This window comes from Spermophilus citellus (assembly GCF_964194105.1).
Source record: "Spermophilus citellus genome assembly, chromosome: 6".
NCBI classification, from domain to species: domain Eukaryota; kingdom Metazoa; phylum Chordata; class Mammalia; order Rodentia; family Sciuridae; genus Spermophilus; species Spermophilus citellus.
Genome location: NC_138187.1, coordinates 40,316,688 through 40,338,661, shown reverse-complemented (window position 1 = coordinate 40,338,661; position 21,974 = coordinate 40,316,688). Strand labels below are relative to the sequence as shown.

The following is a 21,974-nucleotide window of genomic DNA, read 5'->3' as shown; positions in this document are numbered from 1 at the left end:
AGACCTAGGAACGCCTGGAGCCTCCAGAAACTGAGAGGGAAAACCCTTCCTGGAGTCTCTCCAGGTCCTGCCACCTAAGGTGAGTCCCTCTCACAAAGCTCTGCACCGAAGGGACATACCCCACCTGTGGGAACGAGGACTGTTCTCATCTTGAGCAACGCTTTTGGCAGTAGTTGTAGGGATGCAGGGCAAGCCAAAACAGAGAGGAACCCTTGTTGGTAGTGACCTTTGGTGTAAGAATTCTGGATTTTGGAAAAGCTGGCTAAGGGAGGTCATCTCACCTCCCGGCCTAGTTCTTTTACCACTCTCTAAGGACTTCCACGCCCCAAACCACAGCAGGACTAGGAGCCTCCCCCGCTAGCCGCAGGGCACAACCACCAGGGACAGAGACCATTTCCTCTGTGGTGTTAAAGCAGGAACCAGAAGCCAGAAGGCTGAGGACCAGCACGTGGAGAAGCCCAATTGTTTCCTTAAGAGGAAGGGATTTCAGGAGCCTGAGGGTCGAGGGTCAGCTGCTTTATTTTCCTTCACCCAATTCTCTGCTGGCCCTGCCCCCTGATCCTTGTGCAGCACCCTAAGCCAGATGGCACGAAGCCTCCGGGCTCAGGTTTCCCATCCTGACCTTACCCCTCTCTCAGGAATCGGGTTCTGTTTACAACTGAAAGGCAGAAATGCTGCCAAGTCTGAGGTGTGAGATCACCGAGAAATAAACATTCCTGCCTCCTGGGAGCTTAGCAAAACAAGCCTGGCTGCCCCGGGCCCTGCAGCAGACAGTGGCCTTGATGACAGAGAGCCCTGCCTGGCCACAAAGTCCCTGTGCCAGTCTCACTCCAGACAGGCTGCTATCTGAGCCTGCTTCAGTTTCCCTTGCTGAGAAACAGGAATGGCCATACCACTTGTCCTGCTAGACATCGTAGGGCAGATGGGAGCACAGTGTGCAGCCAGTGTCTTCCTCTGAAGTGAGGCTGTCCAGGCACAGAAACCCAGACCAAGGTTCGTGGACACAGTGCCCCCCCAAACCTCCTGTTTCTTCCTTGTTCAGTCTGGGTGCATGCTGGCCAGCACTCTCAGGGGTGAAGCCTAGGATTTGAATGTCTGTCATCTCTAGTAAGAGACTCCGTAGTGGACTCTGGTTGCAGGATACAACCGTGTGTCAAAATCTCTCCCCTATGGATTAGATTGAACAAGAGATATAATCTAGGGTTGGAACAGTAACGTACATGCAGCTGAAACAAATGCACTACTAAAAAAAGTCAAATTTTGTATATCCAAACTATTATCAAGAGAAAAGTAGGGAACAGATAATAAACCTAGAGAACCAAGAGAAATGTCCATATGAGAAATGTCTATCTGTGAAGGGATTTATGGAGGCTTCTATCATAATAGTCCCAAGCTGGAAAAAACCCAGATGTCCACCAACAGACTATAGCCACAGGGCCTTGTGGAGCCAGCCAGCCGCCTGTGGTGAAGTTTCCCTGGCACATAACTGTGTGCACCTACTTTCCCTAATGTGGACTTGAACATTTGCTATGGAGACCACATGGCCCATAATGCCTCAAATGTCTACCAACTGGCCCTTTGCAAACCTGTCAACTACTAAATGGGACAGATCAACAAACTGTAGAATACTAGTGCATAAGGGGGACAGATACGTGCAACATGGATGAGGTTCAAAAGTTGCCCACAAGAGCAACTGCTTGTTGTCCCAGCTGCTTAGGAGGGTGAGAGGAGCTAGCTGCTTGAGCCCAGGAGTTGGAGGCCAGCCTGGAGACAGCCCACTTCAAAAGAAGAAGGGGGAAAAAAAAAAGGTTCAGGTTAAGTAAAAGAAACCATGTTTAAGGTATTCCATTGGCAACACCTTCTGAAAGGCAGGGACAGAGGACAGAAGACAGTGGGTGGGTTGGGCAGAGGGCAGTGACCCCAAGGGGAGGAGGGAACTTTTTGGAGTGAGGAAAATGTCCCATATTTCTATTATGGCATCAGACAAATACAACTACATGTATTTGTCAAAAGAAATCAAGGAAAGCACTGTAAAAAGGTTAACGTATGGTGTCTATAAATTATATTTCAATTAAAAAATGCAGACAACCAACCCATATCTGCCCATGCGCGTAGGAAAGGGCACTAGTGAAAATCCAAGGGCAGACCTACAATTCTTAGCCGTCAGCCGCCCCCACCCGCCACCATCCATGTCCCTCACGCAGCCAAGAGAGAAACCAAAAGGAGGTTCACGTTGTCTCCAGTAGGTACCAGCCTCTTGGGGTGCTTGTCCCGCCGAAGGCAGACACCAGATACACTGTCCCAAAGCGGCACAGTTCAGGGAGCCCCTGACCCCGGCAGAGGCACGGGGATGGAGCTCAGGGAAGCTGCACAGGGAGAGTCACAGCGCGGGGTGCAGCAAGAACCCTCTGGCTGGGTGGATCTGAAAGGGCTTGGCTGCAGCGGGGCAGGGGGACCGAGGAGTGACGCCGGCAGGGCCAGGAGGGGAGTAGGGCTCCTAGGGAGCACCGCAGAGGAGGGGCGCCCCTTCTGGGGAGAGACCTCGTTCGGGACCTGAGACCCTGGCCGAAGATAAGACCCTTCCCCAAAAGACCCGTGACTAGAATGAAAGACCCGGAGGTAAAACCCCTCCTCCGATGCGACCCCCCGGGGAAATGTGACCCTCCTACAAGACATCTCAACACCCGAAACGCGAACACCGCCCTCCCCCGCCCACTTTCGAGGCGCGCCTACCCCGCCCCGCAACGCAATCCGGGTCCCGCCCTTCCCTCCTGCCCTTCCCTAGCGCCGGCCCGGCCCTTGCGTCCGCTGCCCGCAGCTGTCTCTTCATTGGCTGGGAGCTTTAGGTGGAGGGCTCAGGATTGGCTAACGTTCGCATTGCTCCCGTCCCTGGCCCCGGCGCAGCGCGCGATTGGCTGGCACGGCGGGATCCTTCGGGACTGGCCTGGGCGGCGCGGACCAGGCCTGAGGCGGCGGCGCGAGGCAGGTGAGCTCCGCTGGGTTGGCCGGGGCGGGGGCGGGGGCGGGGGCAGGGTCCCCCCCCTCGGGGTTGCACCTGTGCCCGGGGCGACCCTCACAGTGGGCGGAGACGGTGGCTGCAGGACCGAACTGCAGAGCCGCCAACGGTCTCTGTCCCGGCCCGCCCTTCGCCCCTGCTCGCGGCCAGGCCGCGGCGCCCTTGTACCCCCCTTCCCCCCGGTGCCCGAGGCGTGCTGGTGCCGGAGTCCGGCCCCTGGTGCCCAAGCCCGGCCCCCAAGCGCGCTGGTGCCTGACCCGGGTCCTCGGTTTTCTGAGCGTCCTGGTTCTGGAGCCTGGTCCCTGGTTCCCCTTGAGCGCGCTGGTGACCAAGCCTGGCCCCCAAGCTCCCAGTGTCCTAGAGCACCCGAACCCGACCCGGGTTTCCCCGGGAGCCCTGGTGCCCAAGCCCCGCTCCAGAACCCGGACCCCGGTTCCCCGAGCTCCCAAGCCCGGTGTGACCCCCCGCCGGAGCCCGGCGCTGTGGCACAGACCCACGGTCGCAGGTGCTTGGCGGGGCGCTGAGCGGGCTGGGTCGCCTGTCCCGGCTGCCTGCCTTCGCGCGCGCCCTAGCTCGCGGGCCTTGGCCCGCGTTGTCCATGGTCGCTGTCCGTCGTTGGATGCTTCCAAGTGGCGGTGAGTCTGAACACTCGTGGCCGTTAGTTTTGGGGAGTGTCTTCTGGCCTGTCTACTGTGGGATTTCTTTTCCTTTATTTTTTTGGGGGCGGGGTACTGGGTATTGAACCCAGGTGTGCTTTACCACTGAGCTACACTTCCGCCCTCTTGAAAAGATTTTTTTCCTTTCCTTTTTTTTTTTTTTTTGGACAGGGTTTTGCAAAATTGCCTAGATTTGCCTTGAACTCGCGATCCTCCGGCCTTTCAGGGCGCTGGGATTTTAGGCGTGCGCCACCGAGCTAGGCTTCTTGGTGCAAGAGCCCTAATTTATGTTCTGTTTTCCCGGCTAGATTACCTCGGTCTTTTCGAACAGGTGTGCACCTGCTTGTATTTTAGTTTGGCTACTCTATTTTAAATTCTCTTGAGCGTTTTTCCCTTTTGAACGGTGACCTTGTGGTCTATTCATAGACTCCCTGCCCGATCTTATCAACTGGGGGTGATGGCTGGTCAGTGAGTCCCTAGGAACCTTCCCTGTCATCCTTTTTGGTCTTTTCACCGGGTTTTATATTCTCAGGGAAGGGCACTCGAATCTGCCTCACTTGAGAGTTGAGGGGAAGAGTTGTCAATGCAGAGAAGCATTGAGTCTAGAGGAACCTCAGTTTACCCTTCATTTTGGGGGGGTGAGAGCAGAAAGGGGATAGGCATGGTAGCTCGCAGTTTTTTTTCTGTATTTTGGTAAAATGCACATAAAATTTACCATCTTAAACATTTTGAATTGTGCAATTAGTTGGTATTAAGTACATTCATGGTGTTGTGCAATCAACACCACTATCTATTTAGTTCCAAAACTTTGCATCACCCTAAATGGAAACCCTGTAGCCATTAAGCAGTCAGGCCCCATTTTTCTTTCTTCCCACCCCTTGGCAGCCACTAATCTGTTTATTGCCTTTGGATTTGCCTGTTCTGGACATTTCTTATCATTGGAATAATGCAGCATGTGGCCCTTTGTGTCTGCCTTTTTTTGAATTAACATAATGTCTTTGAGGTTCATCATGCTGTAGCACTTATCAATATTTCCTTCCTTTCTATGGCTAAATAATTTTACACTGTATATATATACCCAATTTTATTTACCTAACCTCTGTTGATGGACATTTGGGTTGTTTCTACGTGGTGGCTCTTAAGAATTAGTGCTGCTGTGAACATTTGTGTGCAAGATTTTATTTGAGCACCTGTTTCCACTTTTTGGAGTATATTCCTAGGAGTAGAGTTTTTAGGTCATATGGTAATTCTCTGTTTAACTTTTTGAGAAACAGCTCTACCTTGGAGCCCACAGAAAGTTTTTCAAAGTGGCTGCACTATTTTACATTCTCACCAATAACACATATGAGAGTTCCACTTTCTCTACATTCTTGCCAGCATTTGTTATTTTCCTTTTTTAAAATTGTGGACATTCTAGTGGGTGTGAAATGGCATCTCATTTTGTTTTGATCAGCATTTCCCAAATGACACTGTGCTGTTGAATATTATTTCATGTGTTTTTGTATATCTTTGGAGAATGTTTGTTTCTTTTTCCTGTGTTTTAATTGGATTATTTATCTTCTTGTTAAATTGTAGGAATTATTTCGTATTCTGGACACCAAACTCTTACCAGATATATGAGGCTGTCTCTTAGTGCTCAAATTGATGGAGTTCAAATATCTATGTTTCCTTTGTTGCTTATAATTTTGGTATCACATCTGAGAAACCTTTGCTAAATCCTAGGTCACAAAGACTTAGCTGTTTTCTTTTGTGTTTTATAGTTTTGATTCTGACATATGGGACTTTGGTCCATTTTTAAATGACTTGGGGCATGATGTGTGTGTGATAGGGTCCTAACTTCATCCTTGTGCTTGTGGAAAGCACCATTTGTTGACCCCCTACTGAGTGGTCTTGGCACTCTTGTCAAAATCAGTTAGCCATAGATGTAGGATGGTTGTTTCTGGGTTCTGAATTCTCCTGCTCTGTTGGTCTATATGTCTGTCCTTTTGCTAGGGCCATGTTATTGTGTAGTGAGTTTTGAAATCGGAAAGTGTGCTTCCTCCAACTTTATTCTTTTTCCAAGATTGTTTTTTACTGTTTAGGACCCATCACTGTTCCATGTGAATTTAAGGATTAGATTTTCCATATCTGCAGAAAAGGCCATTGGGATTTTGATAAGGATCATAGTGAATCTGAAGATTACTTTGGGAATATTGCCATCATCATAATATTAAGTCTTCCATCCTTCAGTTTGGAAGGTGGGACTTTTAAAATTTCTTTGAACAGTGTTTTGTGGTATTCAGTGTACAAGTATTATACTTGCTTGGTTAAATTCATTTCTGAGAGTTTTGTTTATTATTTGCAGTACCGGGGAGCTCTACCTCGGAGCCTACTTCCCCAGCCCCACCTGCGCTTTTCTTATTACTATTATTTTATTTTGAGACAGGATCTTGCTAAGTTGCCCAGGCTGGCCTTGCAGTTTTTGATCTTCCTGTATCTCTGGAATTATAGGTGTGTACCACCATACCAGCTTCTAAGGTTTTTATTCTTTTTGATGCTCTTGTAAAAGGAATTGTCTTAAATTCACTTTCTGATTTTTCAGTGATAGAGTTTAAAAGTACAACTGTTTTTGTGTGTGGATTGTGTATCTTATACCTTTGCTGCTTTTGGTTATTAGCTCTAGTAATTTTTTAAAGGGTTTTCTATATATGAGATCATATCATCTGAGAATGAAGGTGGTTTTATTTATTTTTTTCAGTTTGTTTGCTTTCTCCCAACCCCCTTTTTCTTGACTAATAATTACTCTGTCTATAACTTCTAGGACAGTATTGGACTGCAGTGGTGACGTGACAGTGGGCATCCCTGTCTAAATCCTTATCTTAGGGGGGATCTTTTGACCTTTCACTTTTGAGTGTAATATTAACTGTGGGCTTTTCAGGGATGCCCCTATATCGTTGAGAAAGTTCCCTTCCATTCCTGGTTTGTTGAGGGGTTTTATCATGAAGGAGTGTGGGATTCTTAAGTGTATTTTCTGCACCTGTTAAGATGATCATGTGGTTTTGCCTAATTACGTCTTAAATAGTCTTTGAGGATTTAATTCTTCCTGTATTTTGGTTCCATCCTCCACCCTGGCTTCCAAATGTAAATAAGTGCAACAGTTCTTGAATCTTGGGGGGGTGGGAATGGGTCCTGTGGTGAAAATCAGATATTTTTCAGCATTCCCCATTGCAAGTTTATTATACAGCTTATTCTCTGGCTTAAGTTTTTTGGTTTTTTTTAATGTTCATTTTTTAGTTGTAGTTGGACACAATATCTTTATTTTTTTTTATGTGGTGCTGAGGGCCTCACAAGTGCTAGGTGATCGCTTTACCACTGAGCCACAACCCCAGCCCCTAAGTTAATTTTTATTCATCTAATTTCCAAAAGTTTCTTTGTTGTGGCTCTTTGCTTTTTGTTTCCATGGATATATGTCTTTTAAAAAACAGCCCTCTTTTGAAAGGGTGGTGGAAGAGAGTAGAATCTGACATCTGTGTTCATCACATTTTTAACTGGAAATTCCTGGTGACCTATTTTCAAAGAATGCTGGTATTTAATGGCGTATGTTGTCAGCTCATAACCATTGTCTCTTGGTTCTGAGTTTATGACAGTCGAATGGCCTCCTAAATAATCTGCCTATAGCCTTTCCAGATCCTGGAAACAAGCCAACCTGAATTTGCTCACAATAAATGCAGGCACATTGTTAGGAGAAGTTGGGGTTGGGGTTAGTGGTGCCTGAGGAGGCCTCCATTCAACCTTGTGGCTCGGCTCACTCTTCCCTGGTCTTCTCACAGGAGGCAAATCCAGGGAACTATAGGGATTTCCTAAGGTCATGGGCATGTGGTCCTGAGCCCTCCAGAATTCTGTGAAGTTTCAGAGCAGGAGGTTGTGGCCCTTTGTTCCCTGTAAGAGGGTTTTTGATATTTAGTTTTTTGAAATCGGCTCTTATCTTTTTTTCCCCCCTTGCTCCCTAAATTTGGAACTCACTGCTTTTGGGGACTACTTGCACACTCAAATTCAGGTAGAGAATCTGGGAATGCTAGCTCTGCATGTGAACAGTTTACTTCATTGGCCAAAATAAATGAGGAGGTGACAGATGAAAAATACGGAACATGGTACTGCTGCCTATAAGGCTGTTTATTATGTTATAGGTTATAATTTGCTCTATTTCATTAAGCAGCTTGTATAACACAATAACCAGTTTTGCTGCTCAACTTTAGCTGTAAGTAAGCACACTTCACGTGGTCCATGGTTTTCATTTGGTTGCTAGAGGCACCAGTGAATGACTATAGATTGCAAATTTCAGTGTAGGAGATAAGATCTCTGTGAATGGTGCTCTTTGACCTTTGTGCAAAATTAAATTTCAGGTTATAAGTTGGTAAAGGTGCTCATTCTAGACCAGTGGCTGCCAGTGGAAGTGAGAGGGTTCCCTTGGGGCGCCGTGTGGGGTTTAAAAGGAAAGCAGCCCATTGTCTGGCTGCTTTTTTCTTAGTCATTCTGTTTACTCTGATTTTCATGATTGGAATATGGGAGCTATATCTGGAATATGAAAAACATCAATTTCTGATTGCTTTATTTGCCATTTATATTCATGCTGCAAACCTCTTCAGTACTAGAGAGTACTCACCTTTAGCCTGGTGCTTCCTGTTTGGAAAGACAGAACAGCAAAAGGGAAGGGTGATCTAAAAAAGGTATGAATGGATGAGCTGTGTTCATGAGACAAATAAAATCCTGTGGTTGCTGTTCTTGTTACCATTCCCAGTTATGGTTGGAAATGAAATGGCTGACCCACCAGTTTGGGCTGCATGAATCCATTAGGAGGAGGAATAAAGAGGCCCCTGTGCACATGACCGTTCTGCTTTCATAAGTTCTTATAGCACTTTGAACAAGATTTTCCCAGAGTGTAATCAGATAAGAAGCAGAGAGTGGTGGGGGAGGTGAGTCTCCTCAGCTTAATGGCAAAGCAAGTCAAGTGCATAATGATGAGTACTCCTGCTTTGTAGGCACTTACACTGTTTCCCACCACTTGGTGTTAGACCTGCAGGAAAACAGTGCACAATTCCTGCCCTTGGAGTTCAGAGTCTAGTTGGAGATACTCATTACTCAATAGTGGTTAGGGTTTGTGTTAATGAACAGAAATGCTGGGAAGCATTAGCTAGGCACTTCACTGGGCTGGAGGCTGGGGTCCAAGGGGCTTCCTGAAGGTGATGTCACTACTGAGCCTTTAGGGTGAAGAGGTAAGCCATCACTTGGGCATAGCTAGACCCAGGGATGGGAAATAAAGCGGCTAGAAAATATTTCTTTATTAGAAAATAAAGCAGCTCTTTGTAGGTCAACTATTCAGGTAAGTTTATAAAGGATTGGCTTAAGGGGGAAATACTGGAGCTAGGAAGTCAGTCTGAGTGCATATAAGGGGCTGGCCAGAGATGGCAGGTTGAGGGGCAGGATGAAGAGGAAGAAGCAGGCTTTTAGGGTGATGAGACAGGGGATGAGTGGCTTGTTGGCAAGCCTGGTGGAAAGGTCCAACAGGAAATAAAACCAGATGCAATCCTCCCTGTACAAACTTGAATTACAGATGAATCAAATAAATTATAAATGGCTTAACATGGACAAGTCAGAGCACTGAGTAGGAAACTGTGTTATAGATCATCCCTTTGCTCTTGGCTTAGAGCACCTTTCTAGAAGCAGTACATGAGCCAGGGAAGACCAGGCCAAGACAGTGACAAGGGGCATCCCTGGCATGTGTCATGTGGAAAGGGCTAATACCTTACATGTATCGTGGTCCTCTAAGGAAATGGGAATTAGAAACCCCTAAGAGCATAAGAAATGCAGTAGGCCCAGAAACACAAAAGGAAGATTCAAGTCATTGATAATTAACACACGCTATCAGACTGGTGGCATAGGCTCATGGATTTAGTGGCCTCATGGCAGTCCCATATGCAAGGCTACTCCCCTAGATGGGGTCCTTGCAGTAGAAATTTTGTGGGTAGTCCTTCTAATTGCACTGTTCCTGAGGGAATTCATTACACTCTAGGTTTCTGTCTAAACTATGAAATATTTCTGTATTCCAAAAGGCCCTTGAACTTAACATGTACAAATCTGGAATAATTTGATCTTGGGCCCTTTGTCATTGTAAGAGGAAGTGGGGTTTTATTAGAAAGTTTGGAGCCCTTATCATTAGGAGATGCACACATGTGATAATGCCTCTTCATACTAAAGCTCTCTTCTTATACCTAGAGCTGTTTTCTTGATGCCAACAGCCCATATAGCTTAGCCTCTTCCTGTTGGTTCATCATTTCCAAAAGTGTGTAGAAACGGTACAGCATGGTGAGAGGTTATCTGCCACTGATGATGACTCATTTTTTGTTCTTGTTCCATGTACTGAGGTGGGCAGTGCTAAGCAGGTTGAGTGTTAAAGGGCTCCTTTGGCTGCACCCTGAGTTGAGCTGCAATTTGTGTTTGCAGTGGCATTAGAGGTGAAGGCACTGTTGCTGTCTGGCTCATAACTAGAGCCCTGGCCTTGCCTTGGGGAGAGTAAAAGAACCAAGGGGTCTGGCTGCCCCACATCCCTTAACATGGGAAGATGGATTTATCACAAATTCGATATGATACATTTCTAAAGGTTTTGTTTTTTATTTTTGGTGCTGGAGAACCCTGGGGCACTGTACCACTTAGCTGCAGTCCCAGCCTTTTTTTTTTTTTTTTTTTTTTTTTGTAATTATAGATGGACAGCATGCCTTTATTTTGTTTATTTTTATGTGGCGCTGAGGATCAAACTCCAGAATTGTGCACCACTGATCCTGACTTAATACTGATTTTACTTAAAGGGCTGCTCAGAATTTTAGTGTATCTTTGTAAAGGACATAATTAATGAATTGCCTGATAGCAGTCTAGCTGCTATAGAAAACCAAGCCCTGCAGAGGTTAAGGATTTATGAGGATGGAGTTACAAGCGTGTACTCACGGATGTGTGTGTGTTGTACTTGTGTGTATGTCGGTGTTTCTTCAGAAGATTAAGTATCTGCCTAGCAGGGTCAAGTGAGCATCCACTGTAGGCTGTGGTGGGGATCAGGAGCTCATCCCCCCCTGAGGGATGGGGCCTATGGCAGATACCACTGCCTGGGGAGCTGGGAGTAGGGCCTGGGTTTTGTGCCTTGGATTACAGTGAGGACTAAGAATGCTATTATCTTGGAGAAGCTCTAGACTTGAGCCTCAGGGTTAGATCTGATCAGGGAAGAACTAATGTCACTGAATCTCACCCCCAAGCGTTCAGATGTGTCTGTGAGGAGCCAGTGCTGTGCGTCTGCCTGAGCTGTGTGCACTAACTGATGTGCTTATTTAGAGCAGCAGCGAGTTAATCTTCCACTTTGAGGATTGCTGAACTAGGAGGGAAATGTCATCGTTGTTGTTGTTGTTTTTTAATTTAAAGCATAGATTATTTAACGTTATTCCATTGTATGATTATGGTTAGCATTTGAGTATTTGGCCTCTATCAAGTACTGCCTTACATGCATTATGTCATTTAGTCCTTTAAAATTTTATTTCATTTTATTTTATCCTACAGTTTAATGTTCAGTCTTATACAACACTGAAAATGAAAATATTCTGAGTCCTTATCATGATGTGTTTAGAGGGAAAGAAGACAGGAAAGGAAAGAAGCTGGGGAGAGAACGGTAAGAAGGAAGGACCAAGGATGTGGGGAGAGTTTAGTTCTGTCTGGCACTTGAGAGATGATGTGCTGGTCACCCTCCCTCCTGGATTCTGAGCCCACACCTCCTCCTTTGTATGAGTTTGTTCTTTTTGTCCTGGAGGGGTGTGTGTGTGTGTGCGCACATGTACGTGTTCTGGGATATGAAGGGTAGCCAGAACATCTCCTTACGCCTCAGGTCTGGTCGGGCTAGGCCAGGTCAGGTGGGCCAGGCTCTATGTTCTCATTTACAAGTGTTAGGAAATAAAGTGATGGACTCTGTACATAGTGTTATGCTTTGATGTGTTTCATGGGAGAATGTAAACCCAAGATCCATGTGATCCAGGTGGAGTTGGAATAATGAAGAAAGAGTAAGTCGTGATCACATGCAACAACTGCTGAGCCGTGAGTGTGAGGTCTCTTCTCCACAGTTACCTTCTTATTCTCGCTGTCCTGCCCTAGGCCTGGCTGCCTGAGTCACCACATGTCCACGCTGGTTCTCTGTGGTGATGTGGGCTTTGTCATATTTGTAGTTCCATTAATCAAACTTTTTCCAAACTTCTACCAACTGCATCTTGCCCAACTGTGGGTCCTTTTCTGCCTCCCTCTTCTGTAGGCTATTGTGTCCCAAATAGGAAGTAGAACTCATGACACGTGGCTGCTTTGGTTCTTCAACAGATTTGATTCAGAGTTGGCAGTTACATTTCTCCTTAGATTGTGGGATGGGGCTCTGCTGTATGTGGCCCAGGTTGATCACACATCCCACTGACTGCAGGAACCTTGGTGGTTGCTGATCCTGTGTGTCGCCAGATGCTCAGGTTCCTTTGTTACCCTGGGTCTCTCATATGGCCACACATGTGAGAACATGTGATGTATGTGGGTACTTTTGTCCCTGGCACCCATCTTCTAAGAGCTACACACTCTCCTGTGCATGTCTTAGCCTGAGCCACGCCCACCCCACTTGCCTCACCCAGGGAGCCTACAGGCAGGGTTGTCAGCAACAGGGCAGAGGAGGAGTCCAAGTCCATGCCTGCACACATGTGTCTGCATCACCCAAATGTTGGGACACCTCCAGTGCCTCCATCTCATGGTCTTAGGGCTTACAGGCATCTGCATTCATTTGCTTATGACATTGTTCTCAGATTTCAGGCATGTGAAGCCAGTCCCGTTCACTAGTACCAGTGGACTCTTGATTAGAAGACACTTGGTCGGAATCAGTAAACTTTTATCCTTAGGTTAATGGTGGGAAACAGTGCGGGCACAGTGAAATATGAAAGTGAAAATCACTTTGGGAAATGAAGCAGGAAGTTTGGTTTTGATGGTGAATAAGAAGGGATGAAAACAAATCAGTTGGCCACCTACCCTAAAGGATGAAGTGGTAATGGGATATGATATCATTACTCATCCCAGTGTTATGGTTGCCTAGTGAATCATTACCAAACACAAGGGCAGCCAGAAGCCATTATTACATTGCTACTGGGGTGTGGCTCTGTTCCGAAGGGCAGCGGGAGTGGGGCTCTCTTAACAGCTCAGAGCAAGTGTAGAGGCAGAACACTCTGTACCTTGACATTCTCTAGGTGTTGATTAAAGTAGGAAAGGGGAGATTGAGGCAGTTAAACAGGTATTAAACCTTACATGAATTAAGTAAGGATAGTTAATTTTACTTGCAAAAAAAATTATTGTGTAAATGAATAGAAAGCCAACTAAGAGTGGTGCACTGTGCTCGTCTAGTGTGTTCTGGTAGCATTGGTGGGCCAGGTGCCCCAAGAAGAACCCAAGAGTTACCAGGTGTTCTTCATGTGCAGGAGTTTTGTGATATTTGTTGAAATTAGTAGATGTGCTGGGCACAATGTTGGCACCTATAGTCTCAGGTCCTCGAGAGACTTTGGCCTCTTGAACCTGGTTCTCTTGAACCAGGAGTTGGAGGCCAGCCTGGGCAGCATTGTGAGACCCTGTTTCGAAAAAGAAATTAGGAGATGCAGTAACATTTATACACACATTCGCATACACACACGGTGTTCTTTATTTGTATATGAGTGTTTAATTTTCAAAAGTATATTTGTTGGGCTAGAGGTGTAGCTCAGTGGTAGAGTGCTTGCCTTGTGTACAGGAGGCCCTGGGTTTGATCCCCACGACTGTAAAAGAAAGGAAGGCGGGTGGTGGTGGGGAGTTTGGGTAATATTTTTTTAAAAATTATACACATTAAAGAAGTTTTGTCTTAGTTTATAGAGTTCAGTCATTTATATATAAATACTTTCTTGCCTAAGATATTATTTAGATTTGTTTTTTTTCTTCTTCCTTAGATTTTTCAACAACAGGTTTTTGATTTACATTACTACTATGAGGGCTCTTAAATTCAGAGAGAGGGAGGGAGAAAGAGAGAGAGAGAGAAAGAGAGTGTGTGTGTGTGTGTGTGTGTTTGTGTTTTGCATGTGTGTTCTCTTGAGTGAATATTTTTAGCCAGTGGAAAGTTTGAGTCATTCCAAAGAAATTAAAATGGCAACCTGAAGAACAATGTGCTCACACACACACACCCTGCCTTTTCTTTTTAAGGGATTAGTCCCAAGGCCCTGTGAGCTACTCCCCAGCCCTTTTTATTTTTATTTTGAAATTGGGGTCTTACTAAGTTGCTGGTGCTGACTTTAAACTTGTGATCCGCCTGCCTTGGCCTCCTGAGTCACTGGGATTACAGGAATGTGTCACTGTGCCCATCTCACTACCCTTTAATTAAAAATAATCTGTTTTATGAGGGGAGTATAATCAATGTCCTAAATTTTTTTTTTTAATTCATCCCATAGTTTGTTTTCTGATTCTGAGGTGCTTGTGAAAACTTCAGCTATCTAGTAAATAAAGTATTATAATGCTGCTTTCTGACCGTGGAATAATTAGTTCTATCTTAGATAATAACAATAAAACTTTATTCCAGAAGACTAAGAACATTTTGACACCTTCAGGAATTTAAAAATCTATTTCAAAAAAGGGTTCTGAGTACTTTGAATATTTCTTTGAAAGTGCCAAGTTTTCTAAGTCCTGCCCAGTATTTCTCCCATGACTTTTCTGTGGGTGTAGTGGGGAATAGATATGGCAGAAGCTCTGGGCTTGTAACGGAGAAAACTTGTCTCCTTTGTTAGAAATCAAAAACCACTCATGGCTCATGTCATCAGAGTTCTTACCACCCTTTCTCTGCCTCTGCAGCATGATCTGAGACGGCGAACATGGACTTCTCTCGGCTGCACACATATACCCCACCCCAGTGTGTGCCGGAGAACACCGGCTACACCTACGCACTCAGGTGAGGTGCATCGCCCACTGGGGCCTGGCTATGAGGCCACATGTTGCTTAAGTTGGTGGAGATATAGAGACTGGAGAGCACCGCCAGCTATGGGTTAGAAGGTGAAACTGAAGAAACCTGCAGCCTTCACGTCTCATTAGATTACAGAACTGACGTGTTGACACAGAGGCTGAGTTAGCTTTGCCTGTGCATGAGCACCCAGTCATTACAAGTGACCAGCAGATTTAGGCCCTACCTGAGGGCTGCGATCTCAGGAATAAGTCTGTGGCTGTGACCAGTGTTTGGGGATTTATACAGATGGGGTGGTGTATGTGATAACCTGGAATAGGGTTTGCCTTTAGAGAGCCCACAGTTTGAAGAGTGTGACTTTTGTTGGGTGCTATTTCTTTTTAATTCATGTCTGATATTCTAAAGTTTGACAGTTGAGTCTTCAAAGTTGCCCATCCGCCCTGGCTAGTTTGGTGAGGATCTGACTAGCAGGAAGGAAATCTGGGCACCTGGCAAGATGCATCAGGCTCATGGGGAAAGTGCTTTTATATCATTATTCAGTGGCTTGTTAAGAATATATGAAAAAGGGTGAAAATGTGAAGGAAACCTTAAGAAAATTAGCAAGTGTTGTAAGAAAAATACTTCTTAACAGTGTTGGTTAAAGCTCACATTTGACAATCGAGCTTTTGTTCACAATTCCAGGTCTCAGTGTGTTCACATGAAGCCTGTCGTGTGCCAGCTCAAGTTAAACTGTTCTCTATTCCTGTAGTGGAGCATAGAAAGTTATTCTTGGTAATTTATTTTTAGCTCTTAGGACCTATTCTAAAGACAGTTTTAGAAGGTGCTATGTGTAGGGTCTCTACATTGGGAAAGCTACCCTTACTTTCCGTTAAATTTACAGCCTTTCTTCAGTTAGACCTTCGGGTAAACTTGTGGCCAGGTGGAGTGAGAAATGGAGGAAAGGTAGGCAGGGGCTGGCCAGGTGTGGCCAGCCCAATTGGTGAAGGGGAGGGGTGTGGCACTGAGTGGAAATTGTTTTATCCACAGGATTGGCTGAGAGTCTGTGTAGATACTGATGGTAAGGAGAGTTGGAGATTCTGGAGAGAGGGCAATAAATGACAGAAGGAGGGAAGGTTCTTCGAGAGTGGAAAACTTGGTTCAGAGCACACAGGCTTGGTTGTAGGATTCTCCTTCCATTGCAGAAGGAAGGAAGAGTATGTGAGTCAGGTTCCCTAGAGGAACCAAACCAGGGTAACGTGTGCGTGCGGGTGTGTGGAGATAGACTGAGGACAAGGAACTGGCAATCCTGAGATATACAGGTGAGTCAGCAGCTATGATGGAGAGCCAAAGGTGCAGCTGCAGTTTGAAGGCAAACAGACTAGCAGCCCCAGAAAAACTCATGTTCCAGGTTGAAGGCTTAGGGCTGAGAGGACTCCCTTCTGCTTTGGGAGTGTCTGCCTTGTGTTCTGCTCAGGCCTTCACCTGATTGGATGAACCCACCATGTTGAGAGGTCCTGCTGCTTTCTGGGTGTTCTGATTCAGATGTTAATCTCATCCAGAAGCCCCCTCCTAGTCACACAGAAATTTTACGACCAAATATTTGGGTACCTCATTGCCAGTCAAGACAGCACACAAAACTAACTACCACAAAGATTTGGAAGCACCCTGAGACTGGCTGTTGTGTGGATCTGGTGGGGGTGAGATAGCATTCTTCCAGTGTTTGGCATTTCTGGGAAGGAAGAAGCGGGTCTTCCAGATGGAAGGGAGGAGATGGTGACATCGGAGAGTGGTGGAGAACAGGTAGCCAACAGATAGCTAGGTGCTAAGAAGCTCTACAGAGTGGACATGGGGATGGGGTGCCTGCCTGGTGGGGAACTTTTGAGACACAATTCAGAATATAGGGGTCTCCCCTGCCAGGGCTCTGTGTGTGCAGCTTCCTCCTTAGACAATTGTAGCTCCTCTTTTGATTGTGCAGGGGTGGTCTCCACTATTGGGCACCTTGGCATGTGTAACACCTGTCTTCCCCAGGGACACAGATTACTCGGTCACTGTTTTGACTTGGGAAACTTGCTAGCCACACAGGACAACGTATCTCTCTATTTAACTGCATTGGCCTAATGGCCACATGGCAGGTACTGGAAGTTACTTTGTCGTGGACTCACAGTTTTGCTTTCATCTCTAGCTTTAGTGTTAGACCCAGTGTACTGTGGATGGCTCTGGGGCAGGCCTTCCCTTTTCTTCTCATGTTGACTCATTCAGTGACATCCTGGCCTACTGGGTTAAATTTCATGCCATGGTCACTCCTATTATTGCTCTGTCAGGCCTGGTGTCTACTAGCATGTGTCCACTGATTTCCATACTGTCAACATAATTCCCCACAGATGGGGATTCTTATGGATAGCTCGTCCTCAGGGAGCTTCTGGCCATGAAACCTAGACATCTGCACCTGAAGGAGGAGTGGTGAGGATGTACGTATCAGGCCCCTGTTTGCTGGTTTTGTGCCACCCGCCTTTTACTCTCTAATGAAGTTGTTATATGATAAAATACATGATAGATCATGTATTATTTGTTCAGTTTGTTTCAGCCCTGGGGCTATAAACTTATTTATCTCTGGCACATTTTGTTCCTTCCAGTTCAAGTTATTCTTCTGATGCTCTGGATTTTGAGATTGAGCACAAATTGGACCCTGTATTTGATTCTCCAAGGATGTCCCGTCGTAGTTTGCGCCTAGTCACCACAACCTACAGCAGCGGGGATGGCCAGGCTGTGGACCTGCACTCCTGCACCAGCAGGGCTGCCTCCCTCCAGGGTGGAGCTGCCAGGTGAGCACTGCTTGTCTTGTCTTCATATGACTTCCAACACCAGTTAAATAAAACCAAGCTTATAAGTTCTTTTGGTCTGTGAAATCATGCAGTCCCTCTTGAATTTAACAGTATGTGTGTGTCACATATACAAGCTCAAGTGCATCCTACAAAGTCATATCTTTGCTATGAATAAAGACTGAAACTAATTCTGGAATATGTGAGTGTGTCTGGGATGGATATTTTGCAGAATAAAGCTGGTGTGGTAGAGCTCTGGAGAGGCAGCTCACCCCCTGTGGCACAGATGTGCTCCATGTCCTCCAGGGAAGGCCACTTTGTCCTTTGAATGAGCTGCACTTCATCTGCACGCCAAATGTTGAAGGGAAGGAGGCTTGCAGAGCATCATGGGCTCCACAGCTGGTTTCTGTTGTTAAGATGTGTTTATTAAGACGTGTGAGTTGATGGTGAGAGGTACAGTTTGGGTACTTTCCTGTGTTTGATTGTCAAGTGCATTTGCCTCTGAACTTTCTGTCCCATCACAGCTCCTGTTCCAAGAAGGAGCAAAGTTTGCAGAATCTGTGCCACTTAGAGACAGTGAACCTTTATGTTGATCACAGGAGGGTGATGGGACTACTGGCACCTCACCATGCTGCCCAGGGACCTGTTAGTGCTCCCCATGGCTTGTCTGAGGCTGTTCTCTTGAGGAGTCAGAGGCCTCTGTAGAGCCCAGTCAGCAGGTGCTTGGCAGCAGCTGAGAGCCAGTTGACTACAGTGTAACCCTCAGTGCCAGGCTCTTCCAGCTGCACTACAGCCTTCAGAAGCCATTGGGGTTTCTGTGACAGGAGACCAAGCTGTGGCTTTACTGTGCTCAGGCCGTAATTCTTGGACGCTGCTGTCAGTGCTGGTTTTTTGTCCACCACTAAGTCTCAGGAGGGAAGAATCTTGTTCCATTGGCCTGTATGTCCCCACTGCTAACTCAGTGCCCCAAGGGTTTGTACGCTATTTTATTTTAAGGGCTTACTCTTTTTGTCATTTGTGGTTAATATGAATGCAGAAATTATCTTAGGTTACAACTTATTTTTGCTGTACTTAGTTCAATCTTTACTAATGACAAAAAAACAGGAGGGGATATTTGTATACAGTTGCTTTTTTAGAAAAGGAAAGGGTTTGAACTTATAAATCATATATTTTTAGGTCATTTTTATTTTTAGGTTATTTTATGTTTAAATTACTTTGGATCACTGGGTCTAAAACCATCTGAATTGTTTTGTGTTTATGACTTTAGAGGCACTTCTTGGGCTCTGCTTACAAATCTTTTTTTAGGTGAATAGATATTTCATGCAGCAGGAAAGGCATAAGAAAATGGTTTAACCTTAAATGCTGTCTTTATTCTTGGCCACAGATTTTGTGTTGGTAAACTAATCATTTTGTGTTTATTAGAAAAGGTCTATAAACTTGTTTTTTATTCCTTTCTGTTTAGAACAGCCAAGCAGCGCAGAAGTGCAAGCAAGCCAGCATTTAGTATCAACCACCTGTCAGGGAAGGCCACATCCTCAGGCGCCATCCAGGGCAGCTCTCGCAATCTGCGAAGCACTACAGCCCCGCGGCCACCCGTGCTGGACGAGTCTCTGATTCGTGAACAGACCAAAGTGGACCACTTCTGGGGTGAGTCACTGCGAGGCATTATGGGCTGTGATTGTTTGGGGAAGAAGGCAAAGTATGGCCAGGTGGTTAGTTTGCTGTGCTCCAGGGGAGCATTGGTGAGGTCAGACTTGCTCCAGACTCAAGTAGGAATGCACTGGGCACTGTCCCATCTGTTGCCAGATGCTTAGTGAGGGTGTAATTGCTTATTATGATGTGGAAGATTACGTGATCAGTCAGAGTAATCCGATAACTTTTTCTAAATGCATGCTTTTGTAGGATGTTTAAGCAAAGGCAGTATAAAAATCGTGACCAGCATATTTCTAGAAAGCTCTAAGCAACAAATCAGCCGGGTTATTTTCTGAGTCATAAGAGTTCTGGTGTGGAGAAAATGGCACTGAGAAGGAGCTGGATGCTCTGACGATGCTCACCCCATGGGGGGCTACAGTGCCTCTGGGGCTGAGCAGGGGGTGGACCTTTTGGTGAGGAATGAGGAGCTGCTTGTCAAGTGCAGCTTGTGTTCTGCTTGACCCTTTTGAGGCAGTGGAGGACCAGATCAGTCCCAGGAGTGCTGTGTGCTGATGTAGAGAGCATGGGGTTGATGTTCACTCCTTTGCTCAGCTACTGAGGCCAGGCAAGAGAGATACAGTGTTGATGGTTAGTTAGGAGGCTGTGCTTCCTGGGTGGGTCACTGAGAGTGACCTTACCAGTCTGTTCTGCACTTCCTGCCCCCTCTTTGGGTCAGAGTATGTGTTGGTATGTGTGGGCCTTGAGGCAAGCCTCCACCTGCTTGCATCCAGAGAAATCTCTGTCACTGTAGGAGATGAATCTTGACCTGGGCCATGATGCTGGCTTAGCACCCATCTTAGGCTTTACTTAAGTTTAACACCCCCACCCCCACCCCTATGGGTTTTGTTCTATTCAACAGTGAAAAAATGTGTTTTTTTCAGGTCTTGATGATGATGGTGATCTTAAAGGTAATTATTTTAGATCTTCTCTCTGTATACTTTTCAGAATAGAAGTTGTAGTTAGTAATTTCTCAATTGTGATAAACAGGTTCCATCTACTTTTTGAAAACTTTAGGTGGAACTAAAGCTGCCACTCAGGGAAATGGCGACCTGGCAACAGACGCAACCACCCACAACGGGTACATCTGCAGGGACTGCAGCATGCTCTCCCAGCGCACAGAAGCTCTCACAGCACACCCCGCCTCCCAAGGACTCTCGTCAAGAGTTTATTCTAGGGATAGGAACCCAAAACGTAAGTCTCACTCTTAAAGTTAGAAAAAGGTTCAGTGACCACAAGTTTCCTTGTTCTAAAATTGACTTCATGAAATCTCGGTATCTGCACTATTTCTGTTGTAGACTTGACCTGAAATTATCCTCTGTAAATGTAAAGAAATACACCCAAAGTTAGCTTTGTCGTACTTATCCTCTTTTAGCCTGCACTTCATGTGGTTTGTATTTATACCTAGAAGGATTTAAAATTCTGTAAGTTGGGACTTTAGGTAAGCAAAGGGAAATTCCTACTTCAGTGAACTCTAACAAGCCACTTCCAGATGTATTCCTTCTTTTTTAGGAAGTGTGCAGATGTTCAGATGTGCTTGAGTAATAGCACTTTCACCTCTGCTGCCAGAGTGTCTGTGCCACTGTTGACAGAGGAGGTGCTTTCTATGGTCACTGGTCTGGTGGTCATGACAGTGGTTGGGGTTGTGGTGTCGGGACAGTGGGGCTTTCTGGGCTCGTAGGGAGACAGCCATAGACCCCCTTTCCAGGTTACAGGTGTAACTGTGGTGTCGCAGGAAGCTTGGGGACTCTATACCTTTCATGACCCTGTCCTGAGGTCACACCTATGGCAGGAAGAGACAAGCCCTGATTGGTGGGAGCTGTCTCCTTCTGAATTCTTGTGCCTGTCTGTGGAGCCCCAGCCTGGCAGCCTGGAGAAGCAGGATGGCCCAGAGGTGGGCATGTCTGCCTGTGCACCGCCCCAATGCTCAGTTTGTACTTTCCAGTGACTAGACATAATGAAGGATGGTAGTAGGACGAAGAATATAGTCCTCATTTATTTCTAGTGTCTTTTAAGTTATTTTTCAGGTCTTATTCTGCTGTGGCATTGTGGACACTGTCAGCATTAATAGAACAAAATAAGAAAGCATGAAAGGGCAAGGAGTAGATGGCAGAATCAAAATGATATGTGAGTTTCCTAATAATAATTTGAGGACCACGTAGGCTCAAATACGTCAGCACACGTTACTTGAGTGCTTGTGCTGGGCCCGCACTCTGCACAGGTAATCACAACAGGTGGGCCGACAGGTGCGGTCAGCTTAGGAAGCCTGCTGTAGGTGAAGGAGCTTGGCCCTGAGCCTCCAGTGTCTCTAGGAGTGCCTGGGGTATCAAGCACATGAGCTAACTTAGGTTGTCTCCTTTTCTAAGCGGATTCTTTTGCTTTTTTAAAATGACTTAACATTCATATAACATAAAATTAACCATTAACCATCCTAAAGGTACAATCAAATGGAATTTAGTGTATTCAGAGAGTTGTGCAGCCAACACCTCAGTTCTGCTTTTATGTACTATGAAGAGAGATACCCTGTGTCTTCACTTAAATGCTGTCATAGTATGTATGTCATTTCATAACCATTTTCATCTTACATATGTTAGTTGAGATTAGCTTCATTTTGGGGGGGTACTTATCACAATGTTTGTGGTTGTGTCTAAATTTATTCAGTTCCTGAGAATTTTTTTAAGCTTTTTTTTTATTTATATGTGGTGCTAAGGATCAAACTCAGGGTCTCGCACATACAAGGCGAGCGATCTACCGCTGAGCCACAACCCCAGCCCCAGGTTTACTTTTCTATACCATTAAAAACATTGTTTCTT

General features: G+C 45.8%; 1 protein-coding gene across 11 annotated transcripts in view; it reads left to right on the top strand.

Annotated features, from left to right (window-relative positions):
* The first annotated feature begins 2,907 nt into the window (after window positions 1-2,907).
* Window positions 2,908-21,974, top strand: part of SUN1 (Sad1 and UNC84 domain containing 1) — a 49,035-nt gene continuing 29,968 nt past the window's right edge. For 10 of the 11 annotated variants that reach the window (XM_081299267.1, XM_081299266.1, XM_081299274.1 and 7 more), the window contains exons 1-6: window positions 2,908-2,986; window positions 14,569-14,665; window positions 17,287-17,475; window positions 18,935-19,119; window positions 20,046-20,072; window positions 20,179-20,355. In XM_081299267.1, coding sequence (XP_081155393.1) covers window positions 14,589-14,665; window positions 17,287-17,475; window positions 18,935-19,119; window positions 20,046-20,072; window positions 20,179-20,355 — 655 coding nt within the window. In that variant the 5' untranslated portion in view covers window positions 2,908-2,986; window positions 14,569-14,588. Of the gene's footprint in view, window positions 2,987-14,568; window positions 14,666-17,035; window positions 17,122-17,286; window positions 17,476-18,934; window positions 19,120-20,045; window positions 20,073-20,178; window positions 20,356-21,974 lie in introns of those variants that run through there. The other variant, XM_081299272.1, reaches the window with a different exon arrangement.